This window comes from Eurosta solidaginis, chromosome 1 (assembly GCF_040869045.1).
Source record: "Eurosta solidaginis isolate ZX-2024a chromosome 1, ASM4086904v1, whole genome shotgun sequence".
Lineage (NCBI taxonomy): Eukaryota > Metazoa > Arthropoda > Insecta > Diptera > Tephritidae > Eurosta > Eurosta solidaginis.
The window spans coordinates 58,398,864-58,420,207 of NC_090319.1; the positions used below are offsets into that span (position 1 = coordinate 58,398,864).

The window sequence follows — 21,344 nt, forward strand, 5'->3', positions numbered from 1 at the left end:
CTTCAAGGAATAACGAGATAGGTACAGACTGAAGTCTGTATACCCCCAAGAAAACAAATAGTTCGCCTTTGATATTGATGGAAAGCTGTAACGTATCTGCACTTTGTAAGCTATTACTAACTGACGAGCAGTCAAAAGTATCGCGTACAAAAGCTGCAACACCTCCTGCACTGTAGCTGTCATTGGTATTTGTATAAAAGTTATAATTGGGGATTTTATAATCTCCTACTTCATACGAAAAAATCCATATTTCAGACAAAAATATAATATCTGGCTTTATACCTAACGCTTCTATATTACCAACGAATACATCGAAATTTTGTCTAAGACTACGTATATTTTGATGGATAACTAATAATTTGTTAGAATCAGTTGAGGGCGAGTTATTCAAAACATTATTGCTAGCGACGATTGGGTTATCATTAGGCAGAACATCTGAGAACATCTTTAAAAGTAAATATAAAAATTAAGAGAAGAGCTAAAATTAGCTAGTTAACTATTAAATGCAAATCATGAAATGTTCTTATACTGATAACCTTCTCATTGTCGGCTTTTTTCATTAAGAAGCTAGATTTCCCTAACCATAAATATTTGTATCGTTTCTCTTGTTTTAATTTATATGCCGCAGTAAACAAAGCTCGAGTAGATCGTGAGAGAGCATCGTTTATATATATTTTATTATTGTTGGAGTCATCAAATAGCTTTGCTGACAGCGAGCGCGCTTTTGCTTTTTTTGCGGTCATCACTCTCTTCTTGATTGCATTAGATGAGAAATGCACGCAAACTACGTCACGGGCACACGGAGAGTCATTATTACGTTTAATGCTTTTTACCACGCATTTGTCGATATCTGTAGGCGCGATTGTGACTCCTAATGTGTCCACAATAATTTTTTGTACACAATCTTCCGCACTGCTGCTGTACTGTTGTGGGATGCCAGTAATTTCAATTGCATTCCCATAATCTCCCTGCTCTCTCCAAATGAGTTTGCTCTCCAATACTGTCACCTTTTTCTTAAGTGCTTCATTCTCCTCTTTCAGCACGCCGAGTGCATTAAGCACATTGGTGTTGACTTCTCTTAGCGCAATTATCTCTTCATATAACAACTGAAGAGTGATTGCTTTGTTACTGCTCTCAGAGTTATCGTTAGGTTGTTGACCCGTGTATTTGTCTATCTGCTGTTTTTGATTATTTGTGTTGGTATTAGAAGCAATGTTTTCTTTAGCATTGCCTTGCCCATTTGTATTACCTGAAGTTGCTTTTGCGGACAGTTGTTGTTTTTTGGCTTGATCCAAACTTGTAGATGCCAAATTTTTTTTCCATCGTCGGCGCAGCTTTGGAGGCATTTGCAAGCCCAGATGCAGTCGCTGGTGGCGGCAGAGGCTGGATGTGCAACGATTTACGACGAGCGACACCACATCCATCACATCTAAATTTGGTGTTGTTGCTTCTCATAAAATCGACATCGGATTTATTTAAATTGACGCACACACAATGAAAAATATATTTGCAGTCGGCACAGGTGACTTTACCACCGTCTGCGCGGTCCACTTTTTGATTGCAGATTTTACAATTCATTATTTGAAGTGAAAACTTAGCGTAAATTTTAATAAAACTTGTTTATAATAATAGTGTAAAAAGCGATTTCAATTGCGCGCACCCCACACACACTGAAAACACGTCTACTCTTGACGACAGTCAACAAATGTAGTCCGATATCGTTAATTTTAAATAGCGATCTGAGATGAGTGCTCAGGAACCTACATACCAAATTTCATCAAGATACCTCAAAATTTAGTCAAGTTATCGTGTTAACGGACGGACGGACATGGCTCAATCAAATTTTTTTTCGATCCTGATGATTTTGATATATGGAAGTCTATATCTATCTCGATTCCTTTACACCTGTACAGCCAACCGTTATCCAATCAAACTTAATATACTCTGTGAGCTCTGCTCAACTGAGTATAAAAAGTTAAAAAAGGAAAGCGAGCAGATTATTGAAGTGCTATTTGAATGGCATGAACCTCAAACTAACGCTGAGCTCAATCTTTAAGTACGGTTTGATTTTTTATTATAATAGAAAAAGCCTTTGAAATATGTTCCTTCTCAATACATAAGATTATAACCAAATAAACGTATTTGATATAATGAAACAATAAAAATTTCGCTGATTTTAAATAATTGAACCTAATTGCGCATCACTTCAAAATTCTCATTAGAAACTCATTAGAATTTGACGTTAGAATTCGATTAGAATTCTAACCCTTTTCTCGATATCGAGAACGAAGTCCCCTTTTTGTCAAGAATGCTATAATTCGCGACAGTTTCGCAAATCGTCCTCTAACCTTCTACCTTAGAAAAATACATTAGAATTCGATTTGTGTTCTAATCGTTTTCTAACCTAAATGTTTGTTGGGATGATTCAGTCTTATGCACCCATCGAATATTATTTTAAGCCATTCCACGACCGCTCTACTTGAAACTTGTAGCATGGCCGGGAATATACCATCGACATAAACTTAGTATCGGTCACAAAACCCGGTACTACCCGCTCCGTGATCGAAGTGTGAGTGCTGTCTGCTGGCTCTTCGAAATCATCTCCCGATAGGAAATGTGTATCGAAAAGCACCTCAAGAGAATCCTCACTATTACGTGACCATCCCCTGTACTCTCTCTTTATTAGTCCCTTGATAAAAGCGCTTTCCTCGCAAACACATTAACTCAAAATTAGTGTGGGCTTGTAAGCGACTCATATCCCAGTTAACCACCAATCTAGAACTCTGCGTTATCTGTGTCCGGGGTCATAGGGGGATAGAGGGTAACGAGAAGGCAGACGGGCTGGCACGCAGGGGCTCATCGGAGATGAGCGAGGAAACAACCAGTGTCGAAGTAGGCATACCCTTAGCAGTAGCCAGGGGGAATATCCGAAGCATCTACTGGAAGAAAGCACAAAGTGGAATAACATCACCACCTGTGCAATATCAAAATCCATTTGGCCAAAGTATGATGGAAAGAGGACGCGAAGTCTTCTGAACAAATCCAGGGCCAACACACGCAAATTGATAGCAGTCTGCACCAGTCATTGGGCAGTAGGTACGTATGCGGAAAAGATGGGCATTCCGTATAACGACTACTGCAGAAGCTGCAAAAATCCAAATGGCAGGGAGACAGTGGAACACTTTATGTGTAAATGCCCGGCTCTAGCTAGAGCCCTACTAAGGTTTCTTGGAACCCCGTTTCTAGAAGACTTCAGAGGTTTATCTGTGATAGCAATCCCGAATATCCTTAATTTTATCAACAACTCTGGCTGGTTGTAGTACATTGACCGAAATATTCCGTAGGTTTTAGACGAGTTACATGGCATCAAAACGGCTTTAAATAGCTACTTGGGCGACCAGGGTCGCAGCCATTTCACCTACTTACCTACCCTGGATTATGTTCCCCCTTGCTAGGACTTTTCAACCGGGCTGTTTCGCTGGATCAGTCTATGTGTGCACAGAAACTTTAAAATTTACTCTGGACAGGGCGCTGGCATCTGAGTTGATGGAAATAGTGATAACATTCAGTTTTCTAATTTCATGTACTGCATTGTGTACAATCTGCATTGAAAGTGTGACTTAATGATGTTGCCGAACATATAGCACGTAGGCCCTGTCGTGTCGCACAAAAGTTTGTTGGTGTGCGGCGTCTTATCAATTATGCAGATTGACGTCAGCCCTTTGGGTCCTAAAAATGTATTTTCTTTTATTCCGTGATCGTAAACAGCGATAGGGACCCTGATCGATTCAGCATACAGTTGTTAATATATGCAGTTGCTGTTGTGTAGATCACATAAAAAAGTACATTGTCTAAGTAGAAAAACTTGTCATTCCACAACACTTCAAGTACAGATAATAAGAATAAGTTTGAGAATTTTTTTATTTTTATTTTTTATTTAAGTGCCATACAACACAAAAGCTTAAAAATTACTACAATACTATTAATTGTTGTCAAGAATATTAATGTTAATATGGATAATACGTTTAGCGATAACTCATATGCATACACTCCGCGTCACTTGAATAGTACCGACAGTTATTCAAATGTTTATTTAGTTATATAGTGCAATAGTTTCATGGTCGCTTTCCAGGGATAAGCGCAACGCTTCTATGAATATGAAATATCCCGAACCATATAGTTAGGTTAGGTTGAATTCGCCAATACGAATACAAAACATGCTCAACCGTTTCATCTTGCAGCTCGCACTTCCTACATCTGATGTTACTGACGAGGCCTAACTTATAAGCCCGAAGGCAGTGATCAGTTAGTATGCCCATTCTGAGCTAATAAGTCTTCTCTCTTTAGAGATATGAGCAACTTTCGTAGAATTTGTGCATGATCTTCAAAATTTTGCAGCGTGTGCTTCTGCCCACCCATATAGTAGAACCACAAAATGTTTCATGAACTTATGTGCGGATAGAGCTTTTAATTTGCGCGGGATGACTGTCAGAAGATCCGTATGCGGCCAATATCCGAGAACAGGGGAATGTTTTAGCGGTTACATCAGCAAATTTTATTAACTAACATTTTATACTTAATAAAAGCTGGTTGATCCCGTATTGTTGCATTACGGTAGAGAAACTCCCGAAGGTTTTGGTGGCCATCCCGCCCCCCACCCCGAGTTCTATGAGGAACTTTACTTCGCCAGAGCCTCGCCTGCAAGATATGTATAAGATACATTCACATTTGTAACATGATTCCACTCGCGTAGGTGAGGTTGACAATTGGGTTGTGGAAACTCTGAAGCTATATATAAAGCTTTGTATTGCGCTCTTCAACCCCTTGAATCCCCTCCCGTATTGTTGAAATAGGTATTCGGAAATACTAATTTCTTGGTTTATAAGCTTTATGATCGCAATACCATCAATATTTTTTCGTGCAATAAAACAGCGCGTTCTCATATTCACCCCTCATTTTTTCGACTCCATTTCGTTCCGGTCATGCCTGATATAGGTTTTTATACATATTTTTTTTTAATGTTTAATTTCCCCGATACAGAGGAAATCTGATTCAAAACATAGTATAAGAATTCATTTGACAAACATTTAAGGACTTTCTCAATTTTCGAAGTGGAGAAAACTTCATTTCATTTCAGTTATTCGAATACTGAGAGTTATATAAATTAAACGCAGCTGGGTAAAGAATTTCTTTTCTAGTGCCGAGATCGCCAAATCAGCATAGTGCAAAACAATTGAGCTTACAAGAACTTCACAATGTATTTGCGAATCGAAGAACTCATGAAAGTTACAAAAAACACTATTCGAATAGTCGAACCTGTCACTAATCGTATGCAAACAACTAGTCGAAGAGTGATAATAGATTTTTTTTACTATACAACTTTTGCCAACCGAGTAATCGATTATTCGAATAGTCGGTTATAACCCACTACAGCCTAGTAAATAAAAACAAGTAAGGACAGGACTGTCTTCGACTATGCCGAAGCCCTTATACCTTTCATGAATGGAGTTGAACAATAATGTGATGAAATTTCAAAAATTCATAAAATCTGATCAATCAGCTGTATGGGATATACACTATAGCTATAAGAACGATCTAAACGATTTCTTCAGACAACAATGTATGCCTTCTATGTAAACATCATTAAATGTTTGAAGATCCGTTAAACCTCTTATCTGAATATACATATACATATGGACGATCTTAATAGCATATACCGTATTTGTGAACTTCTGAGGTAATTTGAAGCTTTTAGCGGTTAAAATATGGAAGAAATTACATTAAACCTCTTTTCTGAACAATCGGTTGTATGGGATATATATTATATATGTATATGTCCGATCTTCACAATTTTTTCAGACAACAATTTACGCTTTATGTGTAGTCATCCTGTGAAATTTTCCAGCTGGTATGGTTCGACCCGGTCGGTTCCGACAAATATCAATCGGACACGCAAATATTCCAACTTACCAAATTTCATCAAGATATCTCAAAAATTGAGGGACTAGTTTGCGTTCAAACACACAGACGAACGAACGGACAGACAGAGAGACGGACATGGCTAAATTTACTGAGCTCGTCATCCTGAACATATCGGAATACTTTTTGGTGGGTCTTTCTCTTCTCCTTTAAGGCCTTACAATTTTGAGCTTCGTTACAAACTTCATATACCATTTTATTTTTATGAAAGGTATAAAAATATTGAGGATAAACAGGTGTACCGATTTAATTGACGCGGAGTCTATGTATGTACATATGTAAGAGTATGTTTGCATTCTTATATTTGAGACATGATATATGTATATATTAGTTATAATGAAACATTGATGTTGATTACAAAATGTGTGTTTATATAAGTTTAGTGATAAATTTAATCATTTTAAAAATATCAGTAATTTTTTTTTTTTTTGTTCTTATTATCAATCATTCGTCTGTCTCGCTACAAACTTCACCAGTGAGTTTATTCACAAGCTCTGTTGCCTCCTTAAGACTCATTTCAGTTTTAGCATTTTGTTCAGTAACTTTAGCTAATTCCCTGTCAAGACGTTGATCTAATGCACGCACTAAAATATGACAACAATCTTTGATGGAATGATAGATTATATTTTTAATTTGTAATTTATCTTCGTGATTTGTGTGCGAATGTGATAGATGACGAAATTCATGTGTTAAATGATAACAATGTGTTATATTCTCTGGTGATACAAAATCTTCAGCAACTTTAATACAATTATGCAAATTTTGTACTTGATGTGGTGCACCAGCTGGTATAAAGACAGCATCGCCAAGACACTGTACAATTGGATAACCTTCGACACCATATTCTTTGAATAGACGCGCACGCAATTTATCATCTAAATACCAATTTTGATCATGTATCGGATCGTGATCAGGTTCTAAACGAAATCCACGCTCTATTGTTACACGATTCAAAAGATCACGAATTTTATCAGCATCACGTGCTGGAAATATGTGCCATAGCGCACCTGGTAGAACATCAGGCGATTGACAACGTGCACGCGTCAAATAATCACAACCACCCAAAGCGATTGCTCTTTGCGTAGCTACAAGTTGTGGTTTGCTATCTGCATCTTGTGGTACGCCTACATAAACCATAATATTAACTGCATCCGAAATATCTAAATGCAAATTGGTAGTACCCTTATCGGGATGTAAGGCCGAACCATAAGCGTTATACATCTTCGGCCCCAAATCGGGTGGTACAAACATTTTTGGCAAACAACTTGCTATATTCAAATTACCAGTACGCAATGTATACTCTGGCATGGGTAGACCAGTCATTAAATCCGCAAAACGTGTTGGTAATATTTCAGCAAAATCATCACCTGGCGGCCAATCTTTTAATTTTAACAACATCGGTTTGCCATTTGAATCAAGTAAACGCTTCTTAATACATTGAAAACCTTCCCAAAAACAACGCATCGGTTGATTTGGTACTAAATTACCATTTAAACAATTAATCAAATCATTAGGTTTATCACCAAAATCATTACAAAATGCCTCGGGGCGCCATAAATCAAGATTAAGCGAACGCGCCACTTCTGAGATCATAACAGGTTGACCACATTTCCACACTTCTTGAAAGAGTATACGATTGTCCGGATGCATAGCGTTGGTTAAACGCAAGAATTTGCCATCACACAACCATTCGTGCGGTACGCCAGGTGCCAACATAGTCGAATAGGTCAAAGTCATTGCTCGCGGTGGCAAAAATCGACGCAGGCCAGCCAAACCTTTGCGTAAGAAGTTAATATGTTTGAAATTGTCGAAAGCGGTAGTTATGGGATCTTTTCCTAATGTCTGTTTTGTCCATACGCGCCCTGGTACATAATCGATACCTCTTGCGCGCGCGAATTCTAATTTCTTCTCATGTAACTCCTCCATGCGCGCCTGTTTACGTAATGTCTCTTCGGTTGCCAGCGAGGATGCGCTTGTCTGTTGTTTTAATTGCGATTCTTTAATCATATCTTGTATTAAAGCGCCTAACTCAGTATCCACTGGTAGTTTTTGTTTGCTTAATAAACAACCACACATTTGTGGCACTTGCCACATTGCGCGTATATCATGTAATAGACGACCCAAAACATTTAATGCATCGCCAGCAATAATTTGTGTTAGCATAAGTTCACGTAATTCATGATTTTTGTGTATGGGCGTGGTCGCCGTACATAACATCCAATGATATTCATCATGCCCACGTTGTGCCTTATCAGCAGTACGTCGTCTATGGCAGCTACGTTGCTCTTTGCGGTCTTTAAAACAATCGAGACACACACCGAAACCACACTTATCGCACGTCCAGTGAAAATTGAATAGCGTCGTATCGCAAACATCACAAATCTCACGTAAACCTTGCACAATTTTCTTCCATGCAATAACACTATTTGGATTTTCATGTAAACGTAACGCCTCGGCTTCTTGTTGCCACAAATAGCAAAATTGATCGCCAGCATGTAGTAATATGTAACGCGCCACCTGTATATCCATCCAACCTGCTGTAGGTACGCTTTGCTCATCTGGTTGCCAAATGCGTATATCTTCTGGTGTAGGATCTGTGTAGGGATTAGGGAAACCGGCGACAAGTAGATCGCCAGCTTCATTATACTGCAAACGACGAAATTCATAAAAACGACAGTACACCTCTGCGCCGCCATGTGAATTACGTCGGCGACACTCGCGACATCTTGGTATGTTACGGTTGCTTGTTGTTAAATTATCATTTGTGTCTGATGCATTACCCGTACTGCTAGTATTGTGAATGTTTTTGTTACGTTGCAATTTAAAGCATGGCAAGTGCTGTAGGAATGTTGCACGCGAAGCACGTAATTCGCGATCACGTTCCTCCTCTTCGGCGGTAAGTTCCCCTGGCAGTAAATTATTGTCATGCTCGCCGCCTACTGTAGAGTGATTGCTATTATCGTCTGTTTGTGTTATTGTTGCTGGTGTGGTGCTTGTGCGTGCGGAAACTGATGCTGTTTCTGTTGAGGCTTCTGATGTCATAGAGTTTGGTGTTATTACTGGTGCAGGTGCTTTGGTCCTTGTAGTTTTTGTAGCAGGTATTTTCGGCTTCGATTCATTGCTGATATTGGAATTTAAAACGGAAATAGAAACATTTTCTGAAACCTCCTTCTGTATCATCCCACTGTAGTTTGAAACAGGCTGTTTTTCACAGTTAACATCATCTGTAGCAGCTGGAGTATCTTCTAAGCTCTGTTTCAACTGAGCATTGGTGTCTATTGTCATCTCTATGATCTTCTGCGTTTCAATGTCATTATATAACACCGCGCCGCAACTTTTACTTTCAGTATGAGTTGCTATTACAGCAGTAGCAGTCTCGGCAATCATATCGATATCTGTGCAACTTGTAAGCTCTACATTATCAGCATACCTTGCCTTAGGCTCTGCGTGTTTGCTCTCTATACTTACTACTTCTTCGTTCTCAATATTGCTGACCGCTTGATTTTCGCCAAAATCGTTTTCAACCCTTTTCTCTTCGATATTTTCCTGCTCTTCTTCAATATTAGCTACCTCATTATTATTAACGTTTTTGTCTTCAACAATACTGGCACCTGTCGTCTTCCGACTTTGTTCGATATTTTTCTGCAATTGTTTACTTATATTCTCAAGTCTGACTAATTTATCCTCCTGACATTTTAATTTATTCAATTCGATAATAGATTGCTCTTTTAATTTGCGTACTCGTTCTAACTCTGCTTGTGCTTCCTCATCAGCCAACACCTTATCGTGATTAGCGATATGAATTTCAATAATTGACTTTCTTTCATTGGGCGGCAATTCTAATTTAGCCAGTTTTGGATTTGGCGTACTGTTTTCTGTTTGGCCTTGGGTATCATCTGTTAATTCTTCCTTTTCCCGTTTGCGTGTGTGGAGCAACTCAGTTTTATTGTTTGAGTCATACTCATCATACTCAGATTGCTTTAAACCACAATATGTACTGTCTTGTTCCGCCATTTCATTAGAGCTTTTTTCGATTGTATTGATTTCATTTGTGTCCATTTTTTCCTCACGTTCACTAGTGCCGATATCCATTTTATAAAGCTCATTTGTTTCAATTGTTTCATAGTTGTCGTTCTCTGCCAAGTTTATTTCTGTATCATCATCATAAACAAACCGCTTTGATATCATTTCTAATTCCTCTTCGTTGTCTGTTTCATTTAATATTATCTGCGTTTCATTAATCTCTTGAATATCCACCAAAACTTCCTCTGCTCCCACCGCGTCCTCAATCTCACTATTTTCATGGGATACACAAACTGAGCTTTCTTCTATACATTGTATAATAATTGCTGTATCCTCATAGGTCGCGTTTTCTTTAATAATGTTTTCAACATTTTGTGTATTCTCATCTTCTATTACAGTGCTTACTATTTCTCCCTTCTCTTCTGAAGATTGTTCCACAGTTACGGGAACGTCATATGTCATGTTTTCTTTTAAAATTTGTTCCACGATTTGTGCATCGTCATCCTCTTTTATTTCTCCGTTCTCTTCTGTAGATTGCTCCACCGTTGCTAAATCCCTATAAGTCTCATTTACTTCTATAAATTGTTCCACACTTGCTGCATTCTCATTTTCTTTTACAGTGTTTGTGATTTCTACGCTCACTTCATGGTTCTGAGCTTTCTCCGCAACCTTTTCTTTTGCATCCTCTACAGTGCTGTTATCTTCTGTATTATCATGCTTATCATTGCCTCGCTCTAATACATCATTTAATTCCAGTTCAATTTCATCTTTCATATCTGGCATTTCACGCAAAAGTTCCTCAGCTAAATTGTGGCAACCATCATCTGCGTCTTCCAATTCTTTATCGTTTTCTTCAGACATTTTTTTGTTCTGTATGTAGTGCATATTGTGGATCGCCCAATGAAAAAATGAGAAAAGATAAAGAGAAAATATCCATGTTAATCTCCGCTCCATAAATGTTCACATATCGTTATACGCACTATGTATAACGAATGTTCGTTGTGCGGGTAATGCTTGGGCGGAAGTGAGTAAACTGCAGTCGGTAGCTTTTTCGAACATATTATATCAGTTAGCATAGGCTTCACGAAATTTGTTGGTAATGACGGGGTTAAGTTAAAAAATAAAAATTTTAAATATGAACCGCGTGAAAGGTAATGTGGGTGGCAGTTATGAGACAAAAACACGTTTGTATCGACGGACTTCTTCTAACTTCTAGGTTTAAGATATTTTGGGACGAACAAAACGATAAAAACTATTTATTACGTATTTAAAAAAACAGCTAAATTAGTTTTTTCAAGTCAGACAATTTCTAGTAATTTTTTGTTTTAAAGTTTGTAATAGCTTTTAAGATATTTCGCTACTCACTACCACCACATTACCGGCATCTACTGTACAAACATACATACATACATATATCTCTATATTTAATTTTTATAAATCAGTAAAACTTAGGTGGCTATGTAAACTTGACCCTTATAATGAGACAAATTCGATCTTCGGTTGTGATCGAAAGAATTTTCATTCGGTTTTGTGAAGCTCGTTCGATGAATTTCGATAATACATAGCACTTTTCCATCAGCTGGCAAGTGAAATAAAAACAAGTAAGGAAGACTAAGTTCGGGTGTAACCGAACATTACATTACTCCGCTGAGAGCTTTGGGGACAAAATAAGGGAAAATCACCATGTAGGAAAATTAACCTAGGGTAACCCTGGAATGTGTTTGCATACCCATGTCATGTAGGTAATAAAGAGTATTTTAAAATGGAGTGGGCCATAGTTCTATAGGTGGCCGCGATTTGGGGATATCGCTATAAAGGTGGACCAGGGGTGACTCTAGAATGTGTTTGTACGATATGGATATCAAATGAAAGGTGTTAATGAGGGTTTTAAAAGGGAGTGGCCCTTAGTTGTATATGTAAAGACGCTTTCGAGATATCGACCAAAATGTGGACCAGGGTGACCCAGAACATCATCTGTTGTTGGGTACCGCTAATTTATTTATATATGTAATACCACGAACAATATTCCTGCCATGATTCCAAGGGCTTTTGATTTCGCCCTGCAGAACTTTTTTATTTTCTTCTACTTAATATGGAAGGTGTCACACCCATTTTACAAACTTTTTTTCTAAAGTTATATTTTGCATCAATAAACCAATCCAATTACCATGTTTTATCTCTTTTTTCGTATTTGGTATTGAATTATGGCATTTTTTTCATTTTTCGTAATTTTCGATATCGAAAAAGTGGGCGTGGTCATAGTCGGATTTTGCCCATTTTTAATACCAAGATAAAGTGAGTTCGGATAAGTACGTGAACTAAGTTTAGTAAAGATATGTATATCGATCTTTCCTCAAGTTATCGTGTTAACGGCCAAGAGGAAGGACAGACGATCGACTGTGTATAAAAACTGGGCGTGGCTTCAACCGATTTCGCCCATTACCGGAGTTGAATGTTGACATAATTTACTTATATACTGTTAAATTTTTTGTTAAAATTTTACTTAAAATTTTTTTTTTTAAGTGGGCGTGTTCGTCATCCGATTTTGCTGATTTGTAGTTAGCACATATATAGTAATAGGAGCAACGTTCCTGCCAAATTTCATCATGATATCTTCAACGACTACCAAATTACAGCTTGCAAAACTTTTAAAATTACCTTCTTTTAAAAGTGGGCGGTGCCACGCCCATTTTCCAAAATTTTACTAATTTTCTATTCTGCGTCATAAGGTCAACCCACCTACCGAGTTGCATCGCTTTATCCGTCTTTGGTAATGAATTATAGCAATTTTTCGGTTTTTTCGAAATTTTCGATATCGAAAAAGTGGGCGTGGTTATAGTCCGGCTTCGTTCATTTTAAATAGCGATCTGAGATGAGTGCGCAGGAACGTACATACCAAATTTCATCAAGATACCTCAAAATTTACTCAAGTTATCGTGTTTACGGACGGACAGACATGGCTAAATGAATTTCTTTTTTCGCCCAGATCATTTTGATATATAGAAGTCTATATCTATCTCGATTAGTTTATGCCGTTACGGATTACCGTTATGCGAACAAAATTAATATACTCTGCTCAGCTGAGTATAAAAATAAAATTTTGAAGGAAACTGTATGGTATGGCGGTGGAATTGTGATGGGTTTGGGCCTACTTGGCTGCTTCTGGAATTGGCAAAGTAACTTTCTTTGATGCCACAACGGACAAAAATTTGTACTTAACCTTACGAAGGGCAATTTGTTGTGAATCGCCCCTAATTTAGGTGTACCTGATCGATTTCGCAATAACCAAGACAAATACCCTTAACATATCCAGGATTGTGCCGGTATTGTGCAGGCATGGGTAATATGGAACTGTCCACAGCTCATGAATCCACTTCCACAATCTCTCGCCTTAACTGCCATTGAACATTTGTGGTCAATTTTGGAATCGGCTACACGGCAAAGGCAGATTAGTAAGATTAGCGATTTAAAAACTACTCTTGTCGAAGAAGGGCATAAGGTACCACCCGAAGCCCTCAAAAACTAATTGCATCTATGCAAAATCATCAAAAAGATGTTATTTAACAAAAAGGTCATACGAGGTACTAAACTAAATAAAAAGTAGTTTTTTCTAAGGCAGGACGCAGTGCACGAAATAAGCTGTGTAAACGCATGAAAATTAAGTATATGTTCAAATAAAAGCATATTTTGACGAATATTAGCAACACTAAGGGATACTATCATCTCTAAGCCGATAATAAGCAGTTACTTTTATCTATCAACAGTTTAGAGATTCGAACGTCAGCAGAAGATTTGGAATAAGCGGAATTTCCCTAAATTCGTTACAATATTTTTATTAAAACTGTGCATTTGAATTTTTTGACACCGTCACTAGTTTCCTTTCTATATAGCTCAACAGTTTTGTTCTATAGATGCACGAAATAAGGTGTGAGCCACTGTATGTATTGTAACGTATTTTAGTGGTATTGCTCTTATTTCGAATCTTCTACTAACGTCCGTTTCGCTAAACTGTTGAATAAATAACTCTAATATTCAATAATGCAAAATGGCCTTTATTAAAGTACTTCACAATAACACTGATACTTCACAACTAATAGCTTGCTTAAATCAAACTGAATACGGACTACTCAGCTGCTGCTGCTTTTATAGTCTCTGCCCAAATTTCTAGACGTTTCTTCTTCTAGAGTCCTCTACATGGTCACTAGCCATACGCGCGTGTATTTGTAGTGTGTAACCATATGCGTGTGTATTTGTGAGCGAAGTAGTAACTGATGATGACATGCGTTTGTGTGAATCTCTCGGCTGCTTGTATAGATGTGTGTACATGATGATTAATTTGTTTACGTACACACAAGTGTGGCAGCTTGCTTTATTGTTGTTGTGGTTTTATTTACTTAGTATCAGATTAGTGATGTGAGTATCACTTACTGTTACTAATATTCGTCACAGTATATAAAAATTTTATTATTAAGGTATTCTTCTATGTGGACAATATAATGCAAATGCTGCTCGGTCGAAGATTTCCCCAACCATTTCTACACCTTCGGCTTCCCAGAAAATACATAATAGTTGGACAATACAAAGGTTGTGAGCTATTTGAACCCCAGGTAAATGAAACTCTCTTGACATATGTACCTAGATATGTCTTCAACATCCCGTACTGTATCGTATTTTAAGATATTGATGATCATAATTGATGCTGGATGTTGTAGTCGAGGTGTATATCGGTCAAGTTTATTTGCGAGTGACCTGTGGTTCAAATAGATCACTTCCGCATGCATTCTTCGCCTGATGAAATAAGATTACTATGTAGTATCTTATTTTGAATGAGATATGAAGAATAAATGCATCATAATCGCATTCAAAAATGATTCAAAAATCTCAACCAAAACAATTGAAATATGTTCACGAATATGATCAGAAAATGACTGTGACAAGCAGTCAAATATTACTCTAAAACAATTAAAACTCAATTTTACAATGATATCAAATATGAATAAAAAACGTTTCGAAACAGGAATCATTAATCAAATGATTTAAGTAATCGAACAACGATTGAACAACAGATCGAGGCTGTTTACTATTGTGAACGTTTTTGTCAAACATTCGCCACTTGTATGAATTCACAATGGTTGTGATCGAAAGAATCTTCATTAGGTATTATGAAGCTAGTTCGATGAATTTCGATAATACATAGCACTTTTCCATTAGCTGTCAAGTGAAGTAAAAATAAACAAAAGCAAAAGTAGTATTTGGAGGGTGGAGCCGTGTGTAGAAGTCCACGAAATTGGGGAAAGCTTCTGACCGCCATTCACCTGGGAATGGCCAGAGCGATTCTTTTGCATGCGGTTCAAGCAGCTCACTACTGCCGGTCGCTTGCGGCCAAGTATCCTCTGGGTAGCCGCTAAACATCCGTTTAGCGGTGAGCTAATGTGAGAAGGCGACAACCTGGCTAGGCCACTCTGACATAATCGGTTTAAGGGCTAGCCGGGGGGAGATCTCATCGGCAGCGTCTGTACACCTCTAGGTGCGGCTGCAAGCGGGCATCTGTCTTGGAGCAAGCGGCTCGCTATATAAACGTGCAAGTAATATTTTCACCCCCGCCGAGCGGGTTGTGCGCTGGGCTTGGGACCCGCAACGTAAAACCATACTCCAATGAAATATAACAAGCCTCGGATAAATACACTCTCTATTGATGACGACCGTGGCAAACGTTTGAAGGACAATGAATTGAGGGCATGCACCTGGAACGTCCGCTCCCTGAATGGGATTGGTGCAGATGCCCGGCTGGTTGATGTCCACGTCAAAGCAAAATCTGACATCACCGCCATCCAAGAAATGCGTTGGACGAAGCAAGGAAGAAAGAAGATCAAAAATTGTGACATCTATTGGAGTGGCCATACGAATAAGCGCAGTTTCGGCGTCAGATTCGTGGTGGGAGAGAGACTTTGTCGCCAAGTTCTGGCGTTCACACCTGTGGACGAACGTCTCGCCGCTATCCGAATAAAAGCGAAATTTTTTAATATATCATTCATCTGAGCCCATGCGCCGACAGAGGAGAAAGACGATGAGGTGAAAGACACTTTTTATGAACAATTTACCGCACATATGAGCGCTGCCCCCGTCACGATATAAAAGTCGTGCTTGGTGACTTTAACGCCAGGGTGGGCAAAGAAGGTGTTTTTGTCCCTACTGTCGGAAAGTTCAGCCTACACAATGAAACTTCTCCTAACGGACTGAGGCTGATTGACTTTGCCGGTGCTCGAAACATGGTCATATCCAGCACGAGGTTCATGCATAAAAAGATACATGGCTGTCTCAGATCGATCACGTTATGATAGACGGACGGCATGCCTCCAGTGTTTTAGATGTGCGCACGATCCGAGGACCTAACATCGACTCTGACCATTATCTCGTTGCAGCCAAAATTCGCACCCGCCTCAGCGCGGCTAAAACCAAGGAACAAAAAACACAAGGAAATCTAGACGTCGAAAAGTTTCAATCACAGCAGACTGCCAATGATTTCGCAACTCGACTCTCACACCTGCTCTCTGAGAGCACAACTCATCCTGAAGGAATACAGGAACAGTGAGAGCATATCTCCAAAGCACTTCGTACTGCCGCCGAGGAAAATATTGGTTACCGGCGGCCACAAAAAAACGACTGGTACGATGAAGAATGCCGCGTTGCAACCGAAAGAAAAGACGCTGCCTACAGGGCTACGTTAAAAGAGAGCGCAACAAAGAGTGTGTGAACGCTATCGTGAGTTGAAAAGGGAAGCGAGACGCCTTTTCAGGAGGAAAAAAGGAGAAGCAGAAAGGCGTGAGTGCGAGGAGCTTGAACTGCTAGCCACCAGGAATAACGCCCGAAAATTTTACCAAAAAATACGGCGACAGACGGAAGGGTTTAAGACCGGGACAAACTCCTGTAGGAACGAAAACGGCGACCTTGTAACTGATGTCCACAGAGTGCTTAGATTATGGAGGGAACACATCTCTGCTCTCCTAAATGGAGGCAGCAATTCACCGCGCAGAGATAAAGAACCCGATCCATCCCGCAATCGATGATGATGGAATATATGTCCCCCGCCCGATTATGACGAAGTTAGAATAGCAATAACCAGATTGAAAAACAACAAGGCCATGGGCGCTGATAAATTGCCTGCGGAGCTATTCAAGTACGGCGGCGAGGAGTTGGTAAGGCGCATGCTGCAGCTTCTTAGCAAAATATGGGCGGACGAGTGCATGCCCGACGGTTGGAATCTAAGTTTTCTTTGCCCAGTCCACAAGAAGGGGTACTGCAAAATGCACCAACTATCGTGGAATCAGCCTTCTTAATATCGCATATAAGGTCCTTTCAAGTGTATTGTACGAAAGATTGAAGCCCACCGTGAACCGGCTGAATGGACCTTATCAGTGCGGCTTCAGACCTGGTAAATCTATCATAGACCAGATTTTCACAATGCGTCAAATCTTGAAAAAAACCCGTGAAAATAGAATCGACACACATCACCTCTTCGTCGACTTTAAAGTCGCCTTCGACAGCACGAAAAGGAGCTGCCTATATGCCGCTATGTCTGAATTTGGTTTCCCTGCAAAACTTATACGGCTGTGCAAAATGACGTTGAGCAACACCATCAGCTCAGTCAGAATTGGGAAGGACCTCTCCGAGCCGTTCGAAACTAAACGAGGTTTCAGACAGGGTGACCCCCTATCGTGCGATTTCTTTAATTTGATGCTCGAGAAAATTATACTAGCTGCAGAACTTAACCGCACTGGAACAATATTCTATAAAATCGTGCAATTACTGGCATATGCTGATGACATTGATATCATCGCCTTAAACACCCGCGCTGTTAGTTCTGCTTACTCCAAAGTGGAAAAAGAAGCGGTAAAGATGGGTTTGATGGTGAATGAGGACAAAACGAAGTACCTGCTGTCATCGAGCAAAGAGTCAGCGCATACGCGCCTTGGCAACCACGCTAATGTTGGCAGCCATAATTTCGAAAAAAAAAAAATAAAAGACTTCGTTTATTTGAGAACCAGCATCAACACTAGCAACAACATCAGCACTGAAATCCAGCGAAGAATCAATCTTGCCAATAAATGCTACTTTGGACTAGGTAGGCAATTGAAAAGTAAAGTCCTCTCTCGGCGAACGAAAATCATACTCTACAAGTCACTTATCGTATCCGTCCTGCTATATGGGGCAGAAGCATGGACCATGACAACAGCAGATGAAGCGGCTTTGGGAGTGTTCGAGAGAAAAGTTCTTCGAAAGATTTATGGACCTCTACGCGTGGCGAGTACCGAAGAAGATTTAATGATGAGCTGTACGAGCTATACGCAGACATCAACATAGTCCAATTAAAACGCAGCGGCTGCGCTGGCTAGGCCATGTTATGCGAATGAAAGATGATGCTCCGGCGAAGAAAGTTTTTCTATCGGAACCCGCCTATGGAGGCAAAGGTAGAGGGCGGCCCCCACTCCGTTGGAAGGACCAGGTGGAAAACGATTTAAACTCCCTTGGTGTGACCAATTGGGGCCGGTTGGCGTAGCGAAGGAGCGACTGGCGCGCCTTTTTGGACGGCCATAGCCGTTTAGATGGTTAAGCGCCAATTAAGTTAGTAAGTAAAAGTAGTATTGAGCATGATACAAAAAATGGAGGTAGTTCCATTTAGTTTGACGTTAGCCACTTGACTTTTGCTGGGGCAATGACAATTTCACCAAAAACAAGCTACCAGATTGAAATATGTTACGAATTTTTCTAATTTTGATGGATTTCATATTAACGAATACGACTAATAGCGTTTTCTTTTCTGGCTAAACTGTTACGCTTTTTGTACGCCGCGCAAGGGTTGTTGTTCCATTCTAAAAAACAGGCAACGCCTTTACGGGGTATTTCGTTCTTTTGTGAAAATTGTTGCCTGCTCGCAACGCAAAAGCGTTACACTTTTACCCTGTATAAAATGGAGGTGTGCTGTTAATATGAGTGAATATGACGAGTTGAAATGTTCTTTGTATGCACTATAAATGTTGAACATGTTCTGGGGTAGAAGTAATTCTATCAAGGCTTTACCATTTACTTAGGCAACAATTTATTTCAGAAAAGAAAACGCTATAAATTACTTTCATAGTTATTAAAAAAAAAAAAATGAGCCCCATGCATTGGAAAAATTTTTATACGAATATTAGTCTAGAAAAGGTTTTTAATAAGTTTTTCGAGCTCCCGAAAATTGCTTTGGTGGAAGAAACATGGATCGAAAATACAAAGTCAGTGAATATAGCCTTCTTAAGTGTCCGTACGTTTGCTCAGAACATGTTAAAAAAACATACACGTTTGTTGATTGCCCAAATGAGGTCCCTGTAAACCGACACCGCAATTTCTAAAGAGTTTAGCATACTCAAACGCTATTTTTATCAAATTGAATGGTGATAAATTGGTTGCAAGTCCACATTTTTTATTTATAGTATAATACGAGCGTAGCTCTTGAGAAGGGAATTGTTAAACTATTTTTTAGGGAGAACATTGCCCTGTAGCTCTGCAGGTTACACACTAGTTATGAGAGTTCTTTTATCCGTTGTACCAGGGGCAGCTTGGGGCAAGCCCCATCTATACATATTCTGTGCCCTTTTGGCATTGACATGTATGTGGCGTCCCACAAACGTGACAAATTAAACACCTACCACTCACTACAGACTGTCGAGGTACACTTCTTCTCAACATGCCTTCCGAAATATCCACTGTAGAGGCATGATAATAGCACCATGCTAGAACAACAGGATTTATCGTGTATTTTTACCTGTCTAGGGGTCAAGCCGCCATAAAGATATGAGTCATTATCCACTCTTTTTCAATAAAATTGCATTTTTGACTGTATTCCCAATTGATATTTATGCACATAAATCGGGCTAAAGCATATTATTATTGTCTTCGATGACCACTGCGTTTTCATCCTGAAGGAAATTTCCATCCCGAAAAACCACAATTTCGCCTTAAACAGTAACGGTATGGCAACGCTTCTAGCAAAACAACAAACATTATGAAACTTCAAAAATCCCCAAATACGTCAATAAATTTTGAGTGGAACTACCTTCTTTTTTATACCATGGTATTGAGTGCAAAAATGTAAATAAAAATTTGACTATGACGAAGTTTTGGTTTGACGATGAAGAGAAACTAAAATAGAACTAGCCAGAAACAGAAGACGGCTGAGGGATGCTTCCAATAATTTGGACATGAATTCAACCGCGTAGGGTTAGCTTTCTAAACAAGTTGTTAAATATGTTACAATTATAAATTTTGTTTATAGATTTATTCAAAACTTCAGACAGACCAAAGACGTATTTATGAACTTACTGTCCAGTACATATGAACTTCTGCAGAAAAGTACAACATCCAAGTCTATGCCAAGCATTTTAAAATTGGAAACGGTTTTCAGACTTCATGCTCAGGGATCCTACCAACTCAGCATTGAGAACGAGAATGCATTAGGACTTTTTTCCCGTCTAAAACTTTGTGCAAGATCACTTTGCTATGTGCGGATTGTGTTCCATTACTGAAACCTGTCCTTTACGCTGTTGCTTTGTACTCACGACCTTGGACTCGTATAAAATTAATACAAATAGTTTAAAATTACTATTAGGTGGCAAAAAAGTAGCAGATTACTACAAAAACCTTCATTTTCTACAATTTTTACAATTTTCTTTCAGCGTCTACAACGCACTTCTGCTCGATTCAAAATTAGATATACAGCGAAAATTTCGACGGCGATGAACTGTAATTTGAAATTCGCTGGCCATCGAACATCGAAGATGGAAAGACGCTCATGTTGTTGTTGTTGTAGCGATAAGGTTACTCCCCGAAGGCTTTGGGGAGTGTTATCGATGTGATGGCCCTTTGCCAGATACATATGCGGTACGCTCCGGTAACACAGCTCCATTACGGTGCTAGCCCGACCATCTCGGGAACGATTTTTATGGCCACATTAAACCTTCAGGCCATCACTCCCCACCCCCCCCCCCCCCCCCCCCCCCCCCCAAGTTCCATGAGGAGCTTGGGGTCGGCAGAGCCTCGTCTGTTAGTGAAACGGGATTCGCCGCTCGAAGGTGAGGTTGACAATTGGGTGTGGAGAAGCTACATATATATTGCGCTGGCAACCTGAAAAGGTTGCGCTACACAACCCCTTGAATCTGGTATTTTAGTCTCCTCTTACGACAGGCATACCTACCGCGGGTATATTCTAACCCCCTAACCCGCTGTGGGGTGGGACAAATTGTCATCAATGTCCTCTAACGGGAGTCAAAGGTTTTGACAGGGGCGGGCCATAATGAGAGAGGTGT

General features: G+C 39.4%; 2 protein-coding genes across 6 annotated transcripts in view; both read right to left on the reverse strand.

Moving 5' to 3' along the window:
- Positions 1-21,344, reverse strand: part of LOC137253976 (F-BAR domain only protein 2) — a 103,029-nt gene that overhangs the window by 62,261 nt on the left and 19,424 nt on the right. The gene's annotated exons all lie outside the window — the stretch shown is intronic.
- The window catches only part of Kdm3 (Lysine demethylase 3), a 36,850-nt gene continuing 19,421 nt past the window's right edge, over positions 3,916-21,344 (reverse strand). The window contains exon 2 of the mRNA XM_067791578.1: positions 3,916-10,872. Coding sequence (XP_067647679.1) covers positions 6,424-10,863 — 4,440 coding nt within the window. The 5' untranslated portion in view covers positions 10,864-10,872 and the 3' untranslated portion in view covers positions 3,916-6,423. The remainder of the gene's footprint in view (positions 10,873-21,344) is intronic.